This window comes from Trichomonas vaginalis, chromosome IV, assembly GCF_026262505.1.
Source record: "Trichomonas vaginalis G3 chromosome IV, whole genome shotgun sequence".
NCBI lineage: Eukaryota > Parabasalia > Trichomonadida > Trichomonadidae > Trichomonas > Trichomonas vaginalis.
This window is the reverse complement of record NC_067206.1, coordinates 14768659-14784295: the sequence shown is the minus strand read 5'-3', so window position 1 is coordinate 14784295 and position 15637 is coordinate 14768659. Positions and strand designations below refer to the sequence as shown.

The window sequence follows — 15637 nt, the reverse complement described above, 5'->3', positions numbered from 1 at the left end:
GACACTCAAATTGCTTATGAATTCGACATGGGGATATTCCATTAAGAAACCTCAAGAGATGAAGAGTAAACATTATGAGAAGGTCGACAACTTTGTTGAAAGGTTTTCTCCTTTTGTTTTGAAGTACGAATTCACTCAAGGTCAAAGTGGCTTAGTAACCACATTAAAACCTATTGTCGAACATTGGTCTTACCCTCAGTTCGCAAAGGCAGTCCTTGACGAGTACAACAAATTCTTCTCCGAAGTCAAATCCAAAGTCAAGGTTTACTATGAGAACATTGACGCACTCATGACGAACGAAGAAGGATACAACAAACTCATTGAAATGGGTTTAGTCGGTGAAAAGATGGGTCGATTCAAATTGGACAAAATTTTCACCGAAGTTCATGTCCTCTCCAAGCGTAAGTATTGGGGCATACTTGAAGACGGCACAGAAATAAAACATTGCATGAAATAAAAAATTTTTATATTCCTTCCTAGCTAATTTCCGTTTAATTTCATGGTCGCCCTCGGAGTCTTTGAATCGGACAGGTCGAGTTACACCATTCTTGGTCTCAAACTCATATATAACCTGTTTGTCTGTATTTTCGTCGACTATGGCACGAGACACGAACATTGACCAAACGGACAAAAAGTGTCATTTCGGATGGTCAAGCAGCCAATCGCATTCGAGCACTTCGAAGAAGCCTTACGTTCCAAGGGAGAGGGTGTCTGGTGCAAGGCAGAGGTCATGAAACTCTACAAGCAGTACATCCTCAATGCCTGGGAGGACAAATCGTCCTTGGATTGGCAATTCTACCAACTTCTCTGGGACGACCTCCTACGCAACTGGGATAACGAAAGAGTCCAATTCAAAGGTCGGGAACTAATTTTGCAAATTACCCTTAATTTAACATACTTATCCAAATAAACACCTAAATTTACTTGGGGTTTCCCCCTAAAATAAAATTTTTTTACTCTTAGAACCACTCGAGGTTCTCCTTACGGTTGTTGAGCTTGTCACCGTCAATGTGTCTGACCTTCGTCTTCTTGCCTGGATTTGGAACCCATTGAATTGCGACAAGCTTGCCCATGGAGATTGAACCGCGATTCCGAAGGTTAAGGTTCAAGTGTCCCAAGTTGTTGAGGACTGGGGTAAGAACCTTGCCGGTCTCCCTGTTGCGGATTTGGTATGGGTAGGGTTGGGAAATTTCGTAAGCGTCATCGGCAACAAGGGTTGCCCAAACTTCCTCTTCTTCGTGTTTCTCTTCTTCCTCTTCTTCCTCTTCTTCCTCTTCTTTGATAATACCTTCGGCAATTCTGTGTTCACGAATTACGGTGTTGGAGGTTCTGTCCTTTCGAGTGCCGCCCAATGGTGTCAATCTCTTCGAAAAACGGTAGATGAGTCGGGCAAGGTTTTGGTTCTCTATGTTGTATTGGCGCAAGGTTTCCGCGAAATCGTTCAGGACTTTCTTATTGGAAGCTTGGTTCGTGAGGACTTCGACTTTGAGATTGGTTATCTCTTCCATAAGACTACTTTGGAGAGTCTTAATGGTGTTTGACAGATGAGCGTTCAATTGGGCAATTTGAATTTGAACTGGGCGCCTGTCTGTCAACCCTTGAAAGGACATCTGCCATTGAGTTTGGCTTCGGTGCTTGTTCGGACATCGAAAAAATGAAGTGGTTTGAGAATGACGGTTTTACTTCAAAAAGCTTGTTATGACAGTTATGTCATACAACAAGTTTAAAATAATATCTTGTTCTTCTTCTGAACGTTTGTTGTCTCTTCCGATAAAAGTTTGGAACATGAGAACCAAAAAACGTTTTTTGAGATTGTGGAAGAGTTCAGGCAAACGTTCATATATTCCGGATATGTTGGGAGCAGTTCGAAACATCTGAGCTGACTTTCGGACAAAATTGGGACAATGTCAACAAATTCATCTTTGGTCGGACTGCTTGAAGGTAAGTCCCTTACATGTAAGTAGCTCTGGTAAAGTCTTCTCATTTCTGCTAACTTTTGGAGTATAGCTTCGTAGTTTAGAAGTTTTAATTTTAAATGTCTTATTCCACTCTTGACATCTAAACGGTAACTATCCATGAGGTCAAGAGTAGCTTTGGTAGCTTTAAGTGGAGCTATCTGTTCCTTGACTCCTGCAATTTTGGTTGCAATTGTGATTTGAGCTCCTTCAAGTTCGCCGTCTATGTCGTTCTCAACGTCTTCAATTATGGCTTGAAACTCTTCATCGGTCCATTGAGATTGGTATGGGACGAATTTAACTTGCTTCATTCAAAAAATGAAAAAAATGTTTTTACTCTAAACGTTAAGGTTTACTGAACTGGTTGGATGTCGCCTTCACAGGTTATGTAGAATGGTTGACCCGAGAAGTGAAGGAGACCCTTGAGAATTTGGTTCATTCTTGGGAAAGGGTTCTCTCTGTTTGGAAGTAGTATCCAAGGACGCTTGGCAAAGAACTTGAGAAGAGCTTCTTTCTTTGCTTGCTTTATGTCGTCGTAGGCTGTCCCGTCTGGTATTTGAATTGGAATTCCAGTCGAAGTCTCGAGATTCAAGGCAGCCCTTCCCGTTATCCAACCGTTAACAAGCTTGCCTTTTACATTCTGCCTGAGGAAGTCTTTAACAAGCTCGTTAATTTCAATTAGGTAAATTGCCTCGTCGGTAGGTTCGACCTCGACCATTGCTACTGTCAGTAAAAGTACTGCTACTGTCAGTAAAAGTACTGCTACTGTCAGAAAAAGTACTGCTACTGTCAGTAAAAGTACTGCTACTGTCAGTAAAAGTACTGCTACTTGCAGTAAAAAGGAAAATTTGAGAGGGTTTTCGACGATAAAGTACTGCTACTGTCAGAAAAAGTACTGCTACTGTCAGAAAAAGTACTGCTACTGTCAGAAAAAGTACTGCTACTGTCAGAAAAAGTACTGCTACTGTCAGTAAAAGTACTGCTACTGTCAGTAGCAGTACTGCTAGTAGCAGAGATTTTTATCGTTGTGGTCCGACGGTTAAGCCACAAACGAATGTCCGACGTCCCACCAACCGAGTCCATTCCCAAACCAGAGGAACCTAAAGAACCACAACAGTCTCCTCAGCAACCTCAGTTCCAGCAAGTCCCTCCACCAAATTACTACCAATTTCCACCTCAAGGTTACTACCAATTTCCACTACAAGGCTTCCCGAACTACCCTCCTCAGCCTATGCCTTACTTCCCCAACCCTTGGATGTTCCAGCAAGCTCCACCCAACAATTCCAATCTCAATCCAAATCGAAGAGAGACCAAGAGTTCGAAGAAGGTCTGAACCGTTTACGCAAAGATTATGCCACAGCCCCTATGGAAGACGACAGGCTTTCAGTCTCTTCCCTCAAATCGACCGATTCGACTCGTACCACAGATTCGGTTCGTGACCGTGAAGACTACCTCAAGCAGTCTGAGAGACTCTTCATCCTACAATCAATTTACAGTTGGAGCTCTCAAGAACATGCGCAATTACGAAGGTCAGACACCAGCTGGAGACCGCAAAACAGACGTACTCGCAAGAGCCGTCCAACTGGTCAAGACAAAGACTGAGATAGTCGACTTCATTCTTGCAGCTTGCCCATACAAGTAAAAAATAAACAATTACGAGTTAAACTTTTATTCTTTCTTTTCTGAGTTGTTTAGAGCTGGTTTCTCTTGTAGGAACCTTTCGTACTCTTCCATGGTCATGTAATTGCGAATTTGGTACGCAATTCCAGGTTCGTTGTTTTTGAACCTTACGTATGTAACGCTTCCATCCTCCTCAGGGAAGTAAGCTGCTAACATCTGACCAAGTTTTCTCGGTGACTCGGAGCTCATAAAAATGTCACTTTTTAAACGTTAAGTTTTTAGTCTTATTTTACCCTTTGTTTACCCTTTGTTTGTCAAGGTAGTATTGGAGTGCAATTTCTCCAAATTCTCTGTGTCGGAGTTCTTCAGCATTTTCCAAGGTGTTCCTGGAGAACTCAAAGAAGTTGTCAAGAACATACTGCCATGCTGCTCTTCTGAGTTCGTCGGTATTTTGGAAGTGTTGCACCTTCGAGTCTTCGGACATGAAAAAATGACACTTTTTCTATTAAACCGTTTTGGCATTTCTCATGAGTGAGTATAGTTCTGCCGAACCATTGGAAGAGAAGAAGTACCCTTGCTGGCAAAAGACAAAAATAGTTGCCTTAGTTGTCATTGCAATTGTACTCGTAATTGAATTCATTGTACTTCTCTTCACGTACCTAAAACTCAGCAATGGTATTTGCTTTAAGAAGCTACCATCTTACTAAGACTAAACACTTAGATTTTTCAAGCTTGACTTTTTACAATTTGAATTTTGTTGCTGAATTCAGCAACAAAATTCTTGATTTCAGGGATTTTTTTGACGAAGTGTAAATCTTCACTTCGTCAAAAAATGGCATAAGATTGCTTCCCTCGGAAAACCGAGAGAAGACTTACCGCTACTGAAAGAAAAAATAACAGAGTATTTTGACAACTTCAAACAAGTAGGGTAGATGCACTCTTTATTTTTCAAGCTTGACTTTTTACAATTTGAACTTTGTTTGCGTAGATATGAATTCTGAAAGAAGTATGAGGGTCTTGTATGACTTTATACTTCTCCCATAGTTCATGTCTGTCAAACTTACCTGCCATGGACTCTTTCATAAGTTCCATGAAATCGTCTTCGGACAATCCGGGGAAAAGTATTATGTCAGTAAGTATTCATTTAACATCCTTACTTAAACTCTTTGCTGTCTGTACACAAATGACAACTGAGATGTTAAAGTGTCTGAGCTTCTTAAGAATTCGACACATATCTTGTTCTCTGTTCTTTAACAAAGGATGAGAAGCAAAGTCATCTAAGATAAGAAGACATCTATGAGGGTAAGTCTTCCAATCGTAAGATTGCAATTTCTTCGAAATGTATTCTATCTCTTTCTGTTTGTTTCTGAAGTGTTTCTTCTCTAATATTCTCTGCATTTCCTCATTTGGGTCTTTAAACTTAGAATTTATATACTCATTTATAGCATTATACTTCAAAACTCTTCTTTGGTACTTCTTTATCCAATCTAACAACTCAGTATCCTTTATACATACTAACTTAGACTTCTTTATAATATCTTTGAACGAATTGACGGTTTGGTCAAATTGACCAGAAGTCGAACAAATAACAACTAACTCATAGAATGGGTTCTTCTCATCTAGTTCTTGTTGTTGTGCAGCCATTTTAAGATAAGTGAAAGTCTTACCCGACCCAGGTGGTGCAATTAGACCTGTTATACCATTCTGAGCAAATAAGAACTTGTCATGTATAGGCTTTATCTGAGCATTTTCTAACTTCCTCTTGTTCTTGTTTAAAACATTCTCAAATTTCTTGTCAATGTCAGCAAACTTTTTTTCTAACATATTTTTAGAAAAATTAAAATTTTTATCTTTTAGAAAATGTCTAGCGATTTCGCTATCTATATTCGAGACAAGCTTTTTGACAGCAAAACATCTGTCGACCATAAAATCTTACATAGTGTAAACAAGAAAGGTGAATTTGTTCTAAAGTTCTGTTTCTGGGAATATGACAAGAACCATAAAACATTACAGAGCAGTCTTAAAATTTGTCAATGACAGACTTGTTGACAGAGATGACGCCGATTGGAAAGATGAAGTCCAACAAAAGTTCTTAGAATGCAAAGAAGACACATGCGCTGTTCTTGAAGATGAAATAGAAAACAGAATAGAGAGCTATTAAAGGACAAAGAACTTTTACAAAATATGGTTCGAGAAATTTGACATAACTCCACCAGAAAAGAAGAGAAGAGAGAAAAGAAAGAAAAGAAAGTAGAAGAAGAGAAGAAAGAACCTGAACCAGTTCCAGAGAAAAAGAAATTTGACATGTAAAAATAAAATTTTATTTTTAGAACATTTCTGGGTCAATGTCAATGTTCTCTTCCTCTTTAGGAGCAAACACTGGCTTAGACTCTAAAATCTTTTTACCCAATTTACCTTGAACTTCAACTATCTTAGACTCATAATATTCATAGTCGTCTGCTTTCTTTGGTTCATAAGGTATAACAAGTTTGTATGCTTTGCCTTCTTTAAGGTTTGAGAACCTTCTGTCAAAATTTTCTTTGACTGCTAACAAACCTTCTATGTCTAAGTCTTCAAATTTCGCACCATTTTTAGTCACAATAGCAAACTTAACTGGTTCGATGTTCCAAACTTTGCTGAATGAAGACTTTTCAAAATGGTAGAAGTAAACATTCAAATATGCGAATGGGTCTAGTTCTTCTTTAAGTCCTGACATGTACTTGTTTACTGAGATGAATTTGTCATCTTTTCTATCGGATAAAAAAATATTTTTTTTAAAATTTACTCAAAAATTTTTCTTTGTATATACACCGTTCTGAACATCTAAAAGACTTTTGACATTTGCCAAGAATGTTCGTTTAGAGCTGCCATATAACCATATTCTTGACAATATTGTTTATACGAATCGTACAATGACCTTTCATCTAAACACAAAGTCAGTTTCATCTATGAACAGTTCATATACACTCTTGTTTGCTTCTAACAATGTTTGTCTCTCTTCGGTATGTGGAATTTGTCTTGGATTGAACTTAGAAATATCTAATGTCATGAAATATGAGAACAAGTGGTTGTAAAAGTCAGATGTCAAAGTTTCTGCTAAGTCGTCAAAATATTCTGTATCTTGCATATGAGAATCTGACGTTCTGACAACTACATATCTTCTGTCAGAACTTTCTAACTTCATCGGAACAGTATTGTTTGAAACCATAATGAAGTTTGCAACATTTTCACAAACTCTTTGGTCTTTATACTTTCTTTCAACAACTCCAACTTTGTCTGTTATAAGACTCTTCAAAGCATCTGAGTTTCAAAACTTTTGTTGTATCTATACTTTGAAGTTCATTGCAAACTATAAGTTTCATATTCTCTATTGAGGAGTTAAACTTGCCACAGATGTTTTCTAAGTTTGTCATATTCGGTTCGAATAACCTTCTAACAGTTTGCATAAATATCTGTAAAGAAAGTGTTCTTACCTGTTCCTTGTTTTCCAATTATAATGAGAGCAGTTTCATTTTTAGCACTTGGATGTTGTAAGATGTTTGCAAACCAACATAAGATATACTCATAAACCTTTTCGTTTCCATTGCATATAATTTCTTTGACATGGTCTAACCAAGCTTCTATAATATTTTCTTTCCATTCTACTTGTTCGTATTTATATCCAGTGAAGATAGAATAGAAGTTTGGAGAAGGTGTATAGAACTTTATACCTCGAACTGAAAAATCTTCTAACTTTGACAATAAGATATCCCAAGCATCTAACATCTTCATCCAACTTGTACAACTTTTATTTTCTTAAGTTTCTGTCTACATTCTTGTTCTGAAACTATTGTTGCTCTTGGTTTGTTAAAGACAACATCCCATTCTTTCATGACATAACATTCTGGGGCAGAGTCGACATAAATGACTAAACGTTTCAAATTCTCGACTGCTTTGTTATAGTCTCTAAATGGACACATATTTCTGAATGCTTGGAAGTCATAAAAATCTGAAACATCTATTCTGTACATTTTTATAAAAATAAAAAAAAATATTTTTTTATTCTTGACTTTGTTGTTGCATTTGTTGCATTTGTTGTTCTTGAGCTATTTGTTGTTGAAGTTGTTCTTGTAATACAATACTTTCACCAGTTGCATCTTCCAATTCGAAACTTTCTGCCGTCATTGACAAATACATAGGACATAAAAGTTTTACAGGAACAAAGTTTGCGTCAACTAATGTCAACGTTATACTTGCCAAAGTGTTTGAGTTCACTAAGGTTGAAAATTCTGCATTCGAATGAACAATAGGCAAACCAGCAGAGAAAGTATTGTTTATACGCATAAGTATCTTTTGGTCATAATAGTTTCTGTCGACATTCGAATAACACTTTGAACCTAAGTTTGAAACAATATATAAGATTGGTGTGCTTAAGTCAATGGAATAGACATTCCTTGTATGACACCTTTTCCTGTTATAGGAAACTGTTGGTAGTAAAAACCAGAATAAGTTTTGTATTATAGCTCATATCGTTTATAGTAAACTCAGTCGGACATCCAAACATAATGAAACCTGCTCTAGTTGCAGCACATGTTACACCGTCCTTAAAGTATTAAATAAGTCAACAAAACCTGTTGGTGGTATATCTGAGTAAGTATCTTCAAAGGAGTATTTTTTACCATTCACAACAATAAAGTCTTCTGGTGTCAAAAGAGCAAAACAGGCTTTAGTCGTCATTGTGTTTAAGGTTAGTTTACAATATCGTCCTTGAGGACTTTGTAAGTTTGTTGTTATAGAATTATATGACTCAGGGTTTTTAGTCGTAATAGTATAAACCATTATGTCTTCTGCCATTTACTTAGCAAATAAATTTTAATGAAATGTTGTGGTCGTCAAATATTTTTATGACGTCTGGGAAACTATATTTTAAGTTCAACGTTTCACCTCCTTTCATAACGTATATCTTGTCAATGACATTATATGAAACACCACAGCAACTAATGTCGGGTTCTATTTCTTTCTTTGATGTTTATATCGAGTCTGCCTCTGTCAAAGTTTCAATAGTTCTTTCAAAACTTCATGAGGTGCAATGACATATGAGTTCACTTTTACAGGGTTGTGTTCGACCAAGTTTAACATATACCTAAAGCTTGACAAATCTTCTCCGAGTTTGAAGTTTGTCTTTCAGTTGTTGGTAGTCGTTTCGAATATCTGCAACAGAACTTAAGTCTTCTGTTAACTTCAGGATATGTTGGTTCTTTTACAGGAACAATTGTTATATCCATCTTCGTCTTCGTATGGTTTCCCCACTTCAACATTCTGTCTTGACATTGACATAACACTTTGACTGTTTGTTTGAGTTGGTGAATTAACTTCAAATCTGCCACCGCCATTAAACCTTTTGAAACACTTACGCTTCTATTTCGGAAATGACATTTTACTTAGAATAAAAAGATGGACGTATTCGGATATCTCTTCGAATTGAAGCAGAACAAAGTTATACACACAAAACAATACAAAATACATTGACAGAAATAGTTCTTTAACAAACAATGGAAAATGTTATAGAATAGCATTTTGCTGAACCAATATTTTCATAAAGCAAAGAAAGTTGGTATAACTGAAATGGTGAAAGTTCTTGAAGCAGACAAAAATATAACTTCAAAACTTACAGATATTTCTAAAGGTAAGTTTATCTTAAAACAATATTATGTCAAAACTGGGACTGTCAATATTTGACGAGAGAAGTCAGTTCAAGAGACTAACTTACTGACCATTGCTTGCCAAAAATCTGCTCATCGGAAAGCTTTATGCCATCTAGCAAGCATTTCAGAACGAATCTTAATCTTCCGTGAAAAGTGGCTATTGGTCATTTTTAACTTCTTTGTACTCTCAATTCATGGGACCTGTCCTCTGTCACCGTATATTGTATTTGGTAACTGTTACATCGAACGATGATATGAAATACGCCCATTAAAGTCATTCTAGAGTCAGAAATGGAATGCCAAGCACATAAAGTTTGAAGCGGTCTCGCAACTTTGTATATTTGTAAGTTTTTTGCACACTCTGTAGATATGAAGTACCCAACTGTTCACAATATGGCAAATAATAGTGAACTTTGCATTTCAGGCGTGTTAAATAGTTGTTGTGAATTTTGTGTAAAGCTTCCATAGCATCTAAAGTGTCAGATTGGTGATGACCTGATATCCTCAAGCTGTAGAAATATTATCTTCCTGAAACTATCATTGCCAGAGCTATGTACTATGATTAATCTTAAATACCAGGGTTGTAAGTATAACAGATATGCATTTATATTCGCTAGTAAGTAAACATATAATCTGATTATTCATTGCATTGTAAGAATATCATTGTTCTTTAAGACTGCTGTCTGGATTCTTGGTTTGAAAACTTCTTGACAAAAGCCCAATGCAGATTTAATCTTACGAACTCTATGATGCAGAAATAGATAGATTTAGAAGACCGAGAGGTGAAACGTTGAACTTAAATATAGTTTCCCAGACGTTAATAAAAATATTTGACGACCACAACATTCATTAAAATTTATTTGCTAAGTAAATGGCAGAAGATAATGGTTTATACTATTACGACTAAAAACCCTGAGTCATATAATTCTATAACAACAAACTTACAAAGTCCTCAAGGACGATATTGTAAACTAACCTTAACACAATGACGACTAAAGCTGTTTTGCTCTTTTGACACCAGAAGACTTTATTGTTGTGAATGGTAAAAAATACTCCTTTGAAGATACTTACTCAGATATACCACCAACAGGTTTTGTTGACTTATTTAATACTTTAAGACGGATGTAACATGTGCTGCAACTAGAGCAGGTTTCATTATGTTTGGAGTCCGACTGAGATTATTATATGATATGAGCTATAATACAAAACTTATTTCTGGTTTTTACTACCAACAGTTTCCTATAACAGGAAAAGGTGTCATACAAGGAATGTCTATTCCATTGACTTAAGTACACACATTTATATATTGTTTCAAACTTAGGTTCAAAGTGTTTATTCGAATGTCGACAGAAACTATTATGACCAAAAGATACTTATGCGTATAAACAATACTTTTCTCTGCTGGTTTGCCTATTGTTCATTCGAATGCAGATTTTCACCTTAGTGAATCAAACACTTTGGCAAGTATAACGTTACATTAGTTGACGCAAACTTTGTTCCTGTAAAACTTTTATGTCCTATGTATTTGTCAATGACGGCAGAAAGTTTCGAATTGGAAGATGCAACTGGTGAAAGTATTGTATTACAAGAACAACTTCAACAACAAATAGCTCAAGAACAACAAATGCAACAAATGAACAAACAAAGTCAAGAATAAAAAAAAAATATTTTTTTTTATTTTATAAAAATGTACAGAATAGATGTTTCAGATTTTTATGACTTCCAAGCATTCAGAAATATGTGTCCATTTGAGACTATAACAAAGCAGTCGAGAATTTGAAACGTTTAGTCATTTATGTGACTCTGCCCCAGAATGTTATGTCATGAAGAATGGGATGTGTCTTTAACAAACCAAGAGGCAACAATAGTTCTGAAACAAGAATGTAGACAGAAACTTAAGAAAATAAAAGTCGTACAAGTTGGAATGAAGATGTTAGATGCTTGGGATATCTTATTGTCAAAGTTAGAAGATTTTTCAGTTCGAGGTATAAAGTTCTTACACCTTCTCCAAACTTCTATTCTATCTTCACTGGATATAACGAACAAGTAGAATGGAAGAATATTATAGAAGCTTGTTAGACCATGTCAAAGAATTATATGCAATGAGAACGAAAGAGTCTATGAGTATATCTTATGTTGGTTTGCAAAAATCTTACAACATCCAAGTGCTAAAAATGAAACTGCTCTCATTATAATTGGAAAACAAGGAACTGGTAAGAAACTTTCTTTACAGATATTTTGTGCAAACTGTTAGAAGTTATTCGAACCCAAATATGACAAACTTAGAAAACATCTGCGGTAAATTTAACTCTCAATGAGAAATATGAAACTTATAGTTTGAAGAACTTCAAAGTATAGATACAACAAAGTTTTAAACTCAGATGCTTTGAAGAGTCTTATAACAGACAAGTTGGAGTTGTTGAAAGAAATATAAAGCAAAGAGTTTGTGAAAATGTTGCAAACTTCATTATGGTTTCAAACATGCTGTTCCGATGAAGTTAGAAAGTTCTGACAGAAGATATGTAGTTGTCAGAACGTCAGATTCTCATATGCAAGATACAGAATATTTTGACGACTTAGCAGAAACTTTGACATCTGACTTTTACAACACTTGTTCTCATATTTCATGATTAGATATTTCAAGTTCAATCCAAGACAAATTCCACATACCGAAGAGAGACAAACATTGTTAGAAGCAAACAAGAGTGTATATGAACTGTTCATAGAGGAAACTACTTTGAGTGTTTTAGATGAAAGGTCATTGTAGATGATATAAACAATATTGTCAAGATATGGTTATATGCAGCTTCTAAACGACATTCTTGGCAAATGTCAAAAGTCTTTTAGACGTACAGAATGGTGTATATACAAAGAAAAATTTTTCTGAGTAAATTTTAAAAAAAATATTTTTTTTATCCGATAGAAAAGATGACGAAAATTCATCTCAGTAAACAAGTACATGTACAGACTTAAAGAAGAACTAGACCCATTCACATATTTGAATGTTTACTTCTACCATTTTGAAAAGTCTTCATTCAGCAAAGTTTGGAACATCGAACCAGTTAAGTTTGCTATTGTGACTAAAAATGGTGCGAAATTTGAAGACTTAGACATAGAAGGTTTGTTAGCAGTCAAAGAAAGTTTTGACAGAAGGTTTCAAACCTTAAAGAAGGCAAAGCATACAAACTTGTTATACCTTATGAACCAAGAGAGCAGACGACTATGAATATTATGAGTCTAAAGTTGTAGAAGTTCAAGGTAAATTGGGTAAAAAGATTTTAGAGTCTAAGCCAGTGTTTGCTCCTAAAGAGGAAGAGAACATTGACATTGACCCAGAAATGTTCTAAAAAATAAATTTTATTTTTACATGTCAAATTTCTTTTCTCTGGAACTGGTTCAGGTTCTTCTTCTCTTTCTTCTTTTTTTTCTCTTTCTCTTTCTTCTTCTTTTCTGGTGGTGAGTTAGTCAAATTTCTCAGAACCATATTTTGTAAAAGTTCTTTGTCCTTTAATAGCTCTTCTATTCTGTTTTCTATTTCATCTTCAAGAACAGCGCATGTGTCTTCTTTGCATTCTAAGAATTTTGTTGGACTTCATCTTTCCAAAGGCGTCATCTCTGTCAACAAGTCTGTCATTGACAAATTTTAAGACTCTCTTTGTAATGTTTTATGGTTCTTGTCATATTCCCAGAAACAGAACTTTAGAACAAATTCACCTTTCTTGTTTACACATGTAAGATTTTATGGTCGACAGATGTTTTGGTCGAAAAGCTTGTTCAATAGATAGCGAAATCGCTAGACATTTTTAAAAGATAAAAATTTTAATTTTCTAAAAATATGTTAGAAAAAAAGTTTGCTGACATTGACAAAAATTTGAGAATGTTTTAAAAAGAACAAGAGGAAGTTAGAAAATGCTCAGATAAAACCTATACATGACAAGTTCTTATTTGCTCAGAATGGTATAACAGGTCTAATTGCACCACCTGGGTCGGGTAAGACTTTCACTTATCTTAAAATGGCTGCACAACAACAAGAAGATGAAGAACCCATTCTATGAGTTAGTAGTCATTTGTAGTACTTCTGGTCAATTTGACCAAACCGTCAATTCGTTCAAAGATATTATAAAGAAGTCTAAGTTAGTATGTATAAAGACTCTGAGTTGTTAATTGGATAAAGAAGTACCAAAGAAGAGTTTTGAAGTAAATGCTATAAATGAGTATATAAATTCTAAGTTAAGACCCAAATGAGGAAATGCAGAGAATATTAGAGAAGAAACACTTCAGAAACAAACAGAAAGAGATAGAATACATTTCGAAGAAATTGCAATCTTACGATTGGAAGACTTACCCTCATAGATGTCTTCTTATCTTAGATGACTTTGCTCTCATCCTTTGTTAAAGAACAGAGAACAAGATATGTGTCGAATTCTTAAGAAGCTCAGACACTTTAACATCTCAGTTGTCATTTGGTACAGACAGCAAAGAGTTTAAGTAAGGATGTAAAAGAATACTTACTGACATAATACTTTTCCCCGGATTGTCCGAAGACGATTTCATGGAACTTATGAAAGAGTCCATGGCAGGTAAGTTTGACAGACATGAACTATGGGAGAAGTACAAAGTCATACAAGACCCTCATACTTCTTTCAGAATTCATATCTACGCAAACAAAGTTCAAATTGTAAAAAGTCAAGCTTGAAAAATAAAGAGTTCGATTCTACCCTACTTGTTTGAAGTTGTCAAAATATCTGTTTATTTTTTCCTTCATAATGAAGTAGGTCTTCTTTGAATGTAAGTATTGGTACAACCTTTAAATATCATCAGTGTGTTTGAGGTAACGTATCTTGAAACTATTTGTTTCACATCTTCATTGCGTGTCATTGAAATCGGTAAGTTTTCGCGATAAGAACCAATTCTGTCAGATTTGTAAATCTTAGCAAGGTCGTAAAAGCTTTTGTTGTTTCTTCTGACTAAATGAACATAACCATACTCTTTTTCTCTCTTCTTTCCCACTCTTCAGTATAAATCATATACTTATAGTTCTTTTCCTTTCCTTTTGGTACCAGGAACGTGGTATTTCTTTTCTGAATGCTTTTGTCTTTTGCTTCAAGCTTGCTTTTCTCATTTCTTACTCCACGTTCTGTCTTTATGAATGTTCATCAAATCAATGTAAAATATTACCAAGCATAACGAGGGAAGCCCACATTGCACAGCTTTACAAGAAGTCTATGACATAATAACCTTCAATACCAGGACCAATTTTTCCGCAGGATTTTCGTAACGGAATCTCTTCTCCTGTTTTCCGCGAGGAACAACATAGAAGGAATTCTTGTTCTAAAAGTTTCTTTGTCTGTTGGTTTTTCAAACAATGATATGCTTGCTTTGTAGAACGAAGAGCATTCAGATAAAACTTTGCATTTGGTACATATCGTCTTTGACGAACGAATGAGACGGATGTTTGTTAAACTGTATGACTCGTATTCTTCATTTATAGCTTCATGGAACATACTGTTGTTGTGTTCTCGTGTGTTGACATTAACTGTCTTTACATACAAAATAAAAATTCTCTTAAATAAAAATTTAGCTTTATTTTTCTAACTATAGGAAATTCATGATTTTTGTGGCTGAATTCAGCAAAAATATATTTTAGGGTAGAGGTTAGATTAACCCGATATTCTACCTCTATTTCTTAACCCCAGTTATTTTATAAACGTTTTACATGGTAAACGTTATTTTTTAATTTTTGTGAAAACTCAACGGTTTGACACACTGCCCTAAAAAATTATTTACTCAGATTTTTTCGAATTCAAATAAATATATATTTAGGGAAAGGTGAGATTTCTACCTCTATCTTTGTCAACAAAAGCGTTTTTAAAACAGTGAAAATTGTGGCGTGTATATTTGAAATCTGAAATCAAGTTTGTAAGCTTCTATTTCTTCTTTAGTAGCAATCGAATTTTTAACAATGCCGAAAGTTTCTTTATACTTCTTCTTGACATCAGATAAAAGGAAATCGTCAGCAGTTGGATAGTTTTGTTCAGAAATTCTAACATGTCATTTTATTTTTCTACCGGCTTCTCTGCTCCTCTTAAATCTGGCATAGTCGTGTTCTTCGCATATTTTCAATCTCTTATTTGACATAGTTATATTTCCTATCTGCTTTTACATACATTTAGAACATTGCGGTGTCAATCTTTTGCGTTATATTCTGAAGCTTACCTGCTAAAACAACAGGCGTCAATGTTTTCTTTAAATCTAAGCAGTTGGTTTTAATCTGTTCATCTGTCCATACTTACCATCTTCTAATCTTTATCTCTTTATCTGCATAACACATTTTGCAGCTAATGAAACAAAGTTGTCGTATGTCTTAAACCCCTGGTA

The 15637-nt window shown here is 35.2% G+C and overlaps 4 protein-coding genes and 4 pseudogenes across 8 annotated transcripts, besides 1 other annotated feature; 3 read left to right on the top strand and 5 right to left on the bottom strand.

Moving 5' to 3' along the window:
- Nucleotides 1–15634: part of a mobile genetic element that runs on past the window's edge.
- On the top strand, nt 647–910 carry TVAGG3_0093800 (uncharacterized protein; the record flags this gene model as incomplete). The annotated part of the gene is made up of 1 exon (XM_051222527.1): nt 647–910. The coding sequence occupies one exon, from the start codon at nt 647–649 to the stop codon at nt 908–910; it is 264 nt and encodes an 87-aa protein (XP_051107513.1).
- Nucleotides 960–2266, bottom strand: TVAGG3_0093790 (annotated as a pseudogene). The gene has a single exon. A coding segment is annotated over exon 1 (1307 nt).
- Nucleotides 3010–3212, top strand: TVAGG3_0093780 (uncharacterized protein; the record flags this gene model as incomplete). Its single annotated transcript, XM_051222526.1, has 1 exon — nt 3010–3212. A coding segment is annotated over one exon (203 nt), but the record flags the coding sequence as incomplete, so codon positions are not given.
- Nucleotides 3222–3597, top strand: TVAGG3_0093770 (annotated as a pseudogene). The gene has a single exon. A coding segment is annotated over exon 1 (376 nt).
- Nucleotides 3624–3824, bottom strand: TVAGG3_0093760 (uncharacterized protein; the record flags this gene model as incomplete). Its single annotated transcript, XM_051222525.1, has 1 exon — nt 3624–3824. One exon carries the CDS (start codon nt 3822–3824, stop codon nt 3624–3626), a length of 201 nt encoding a protein of 66 aa, XP_051107511.1.
- Nucleotides 4716–5399, bottom strand: TVAGG3_0093750 (protein of unknown function, DUF4106 family; the record flags this gene model as incomplete). The annotated part of the gene is made up of 1 exon (XM_051222524.1): nt 4716–5399. One exon carries the CDS (start codon nt 5397–5399, stop codon nt 4716–4718), a length of 684 nt encoding a protein of 227 aa, XP_051107510.1.
- Nucleotides 6049–6320, bottom strand: TVAGG3_0093740 (annotated as a pseudogene). The gene has a single exon. A coding segment is annotated over exon 1 (272 nt).
- TVAGG3_0093730 lies at nt 6463–7340 on the bottom strand (annotated as a pseudogene). Its single transcript has one exon. A coding segment is annotated over exon 1 (878 nt).
- Nucleotides 15635–15637: the final 3 nt, after the last annotated feature.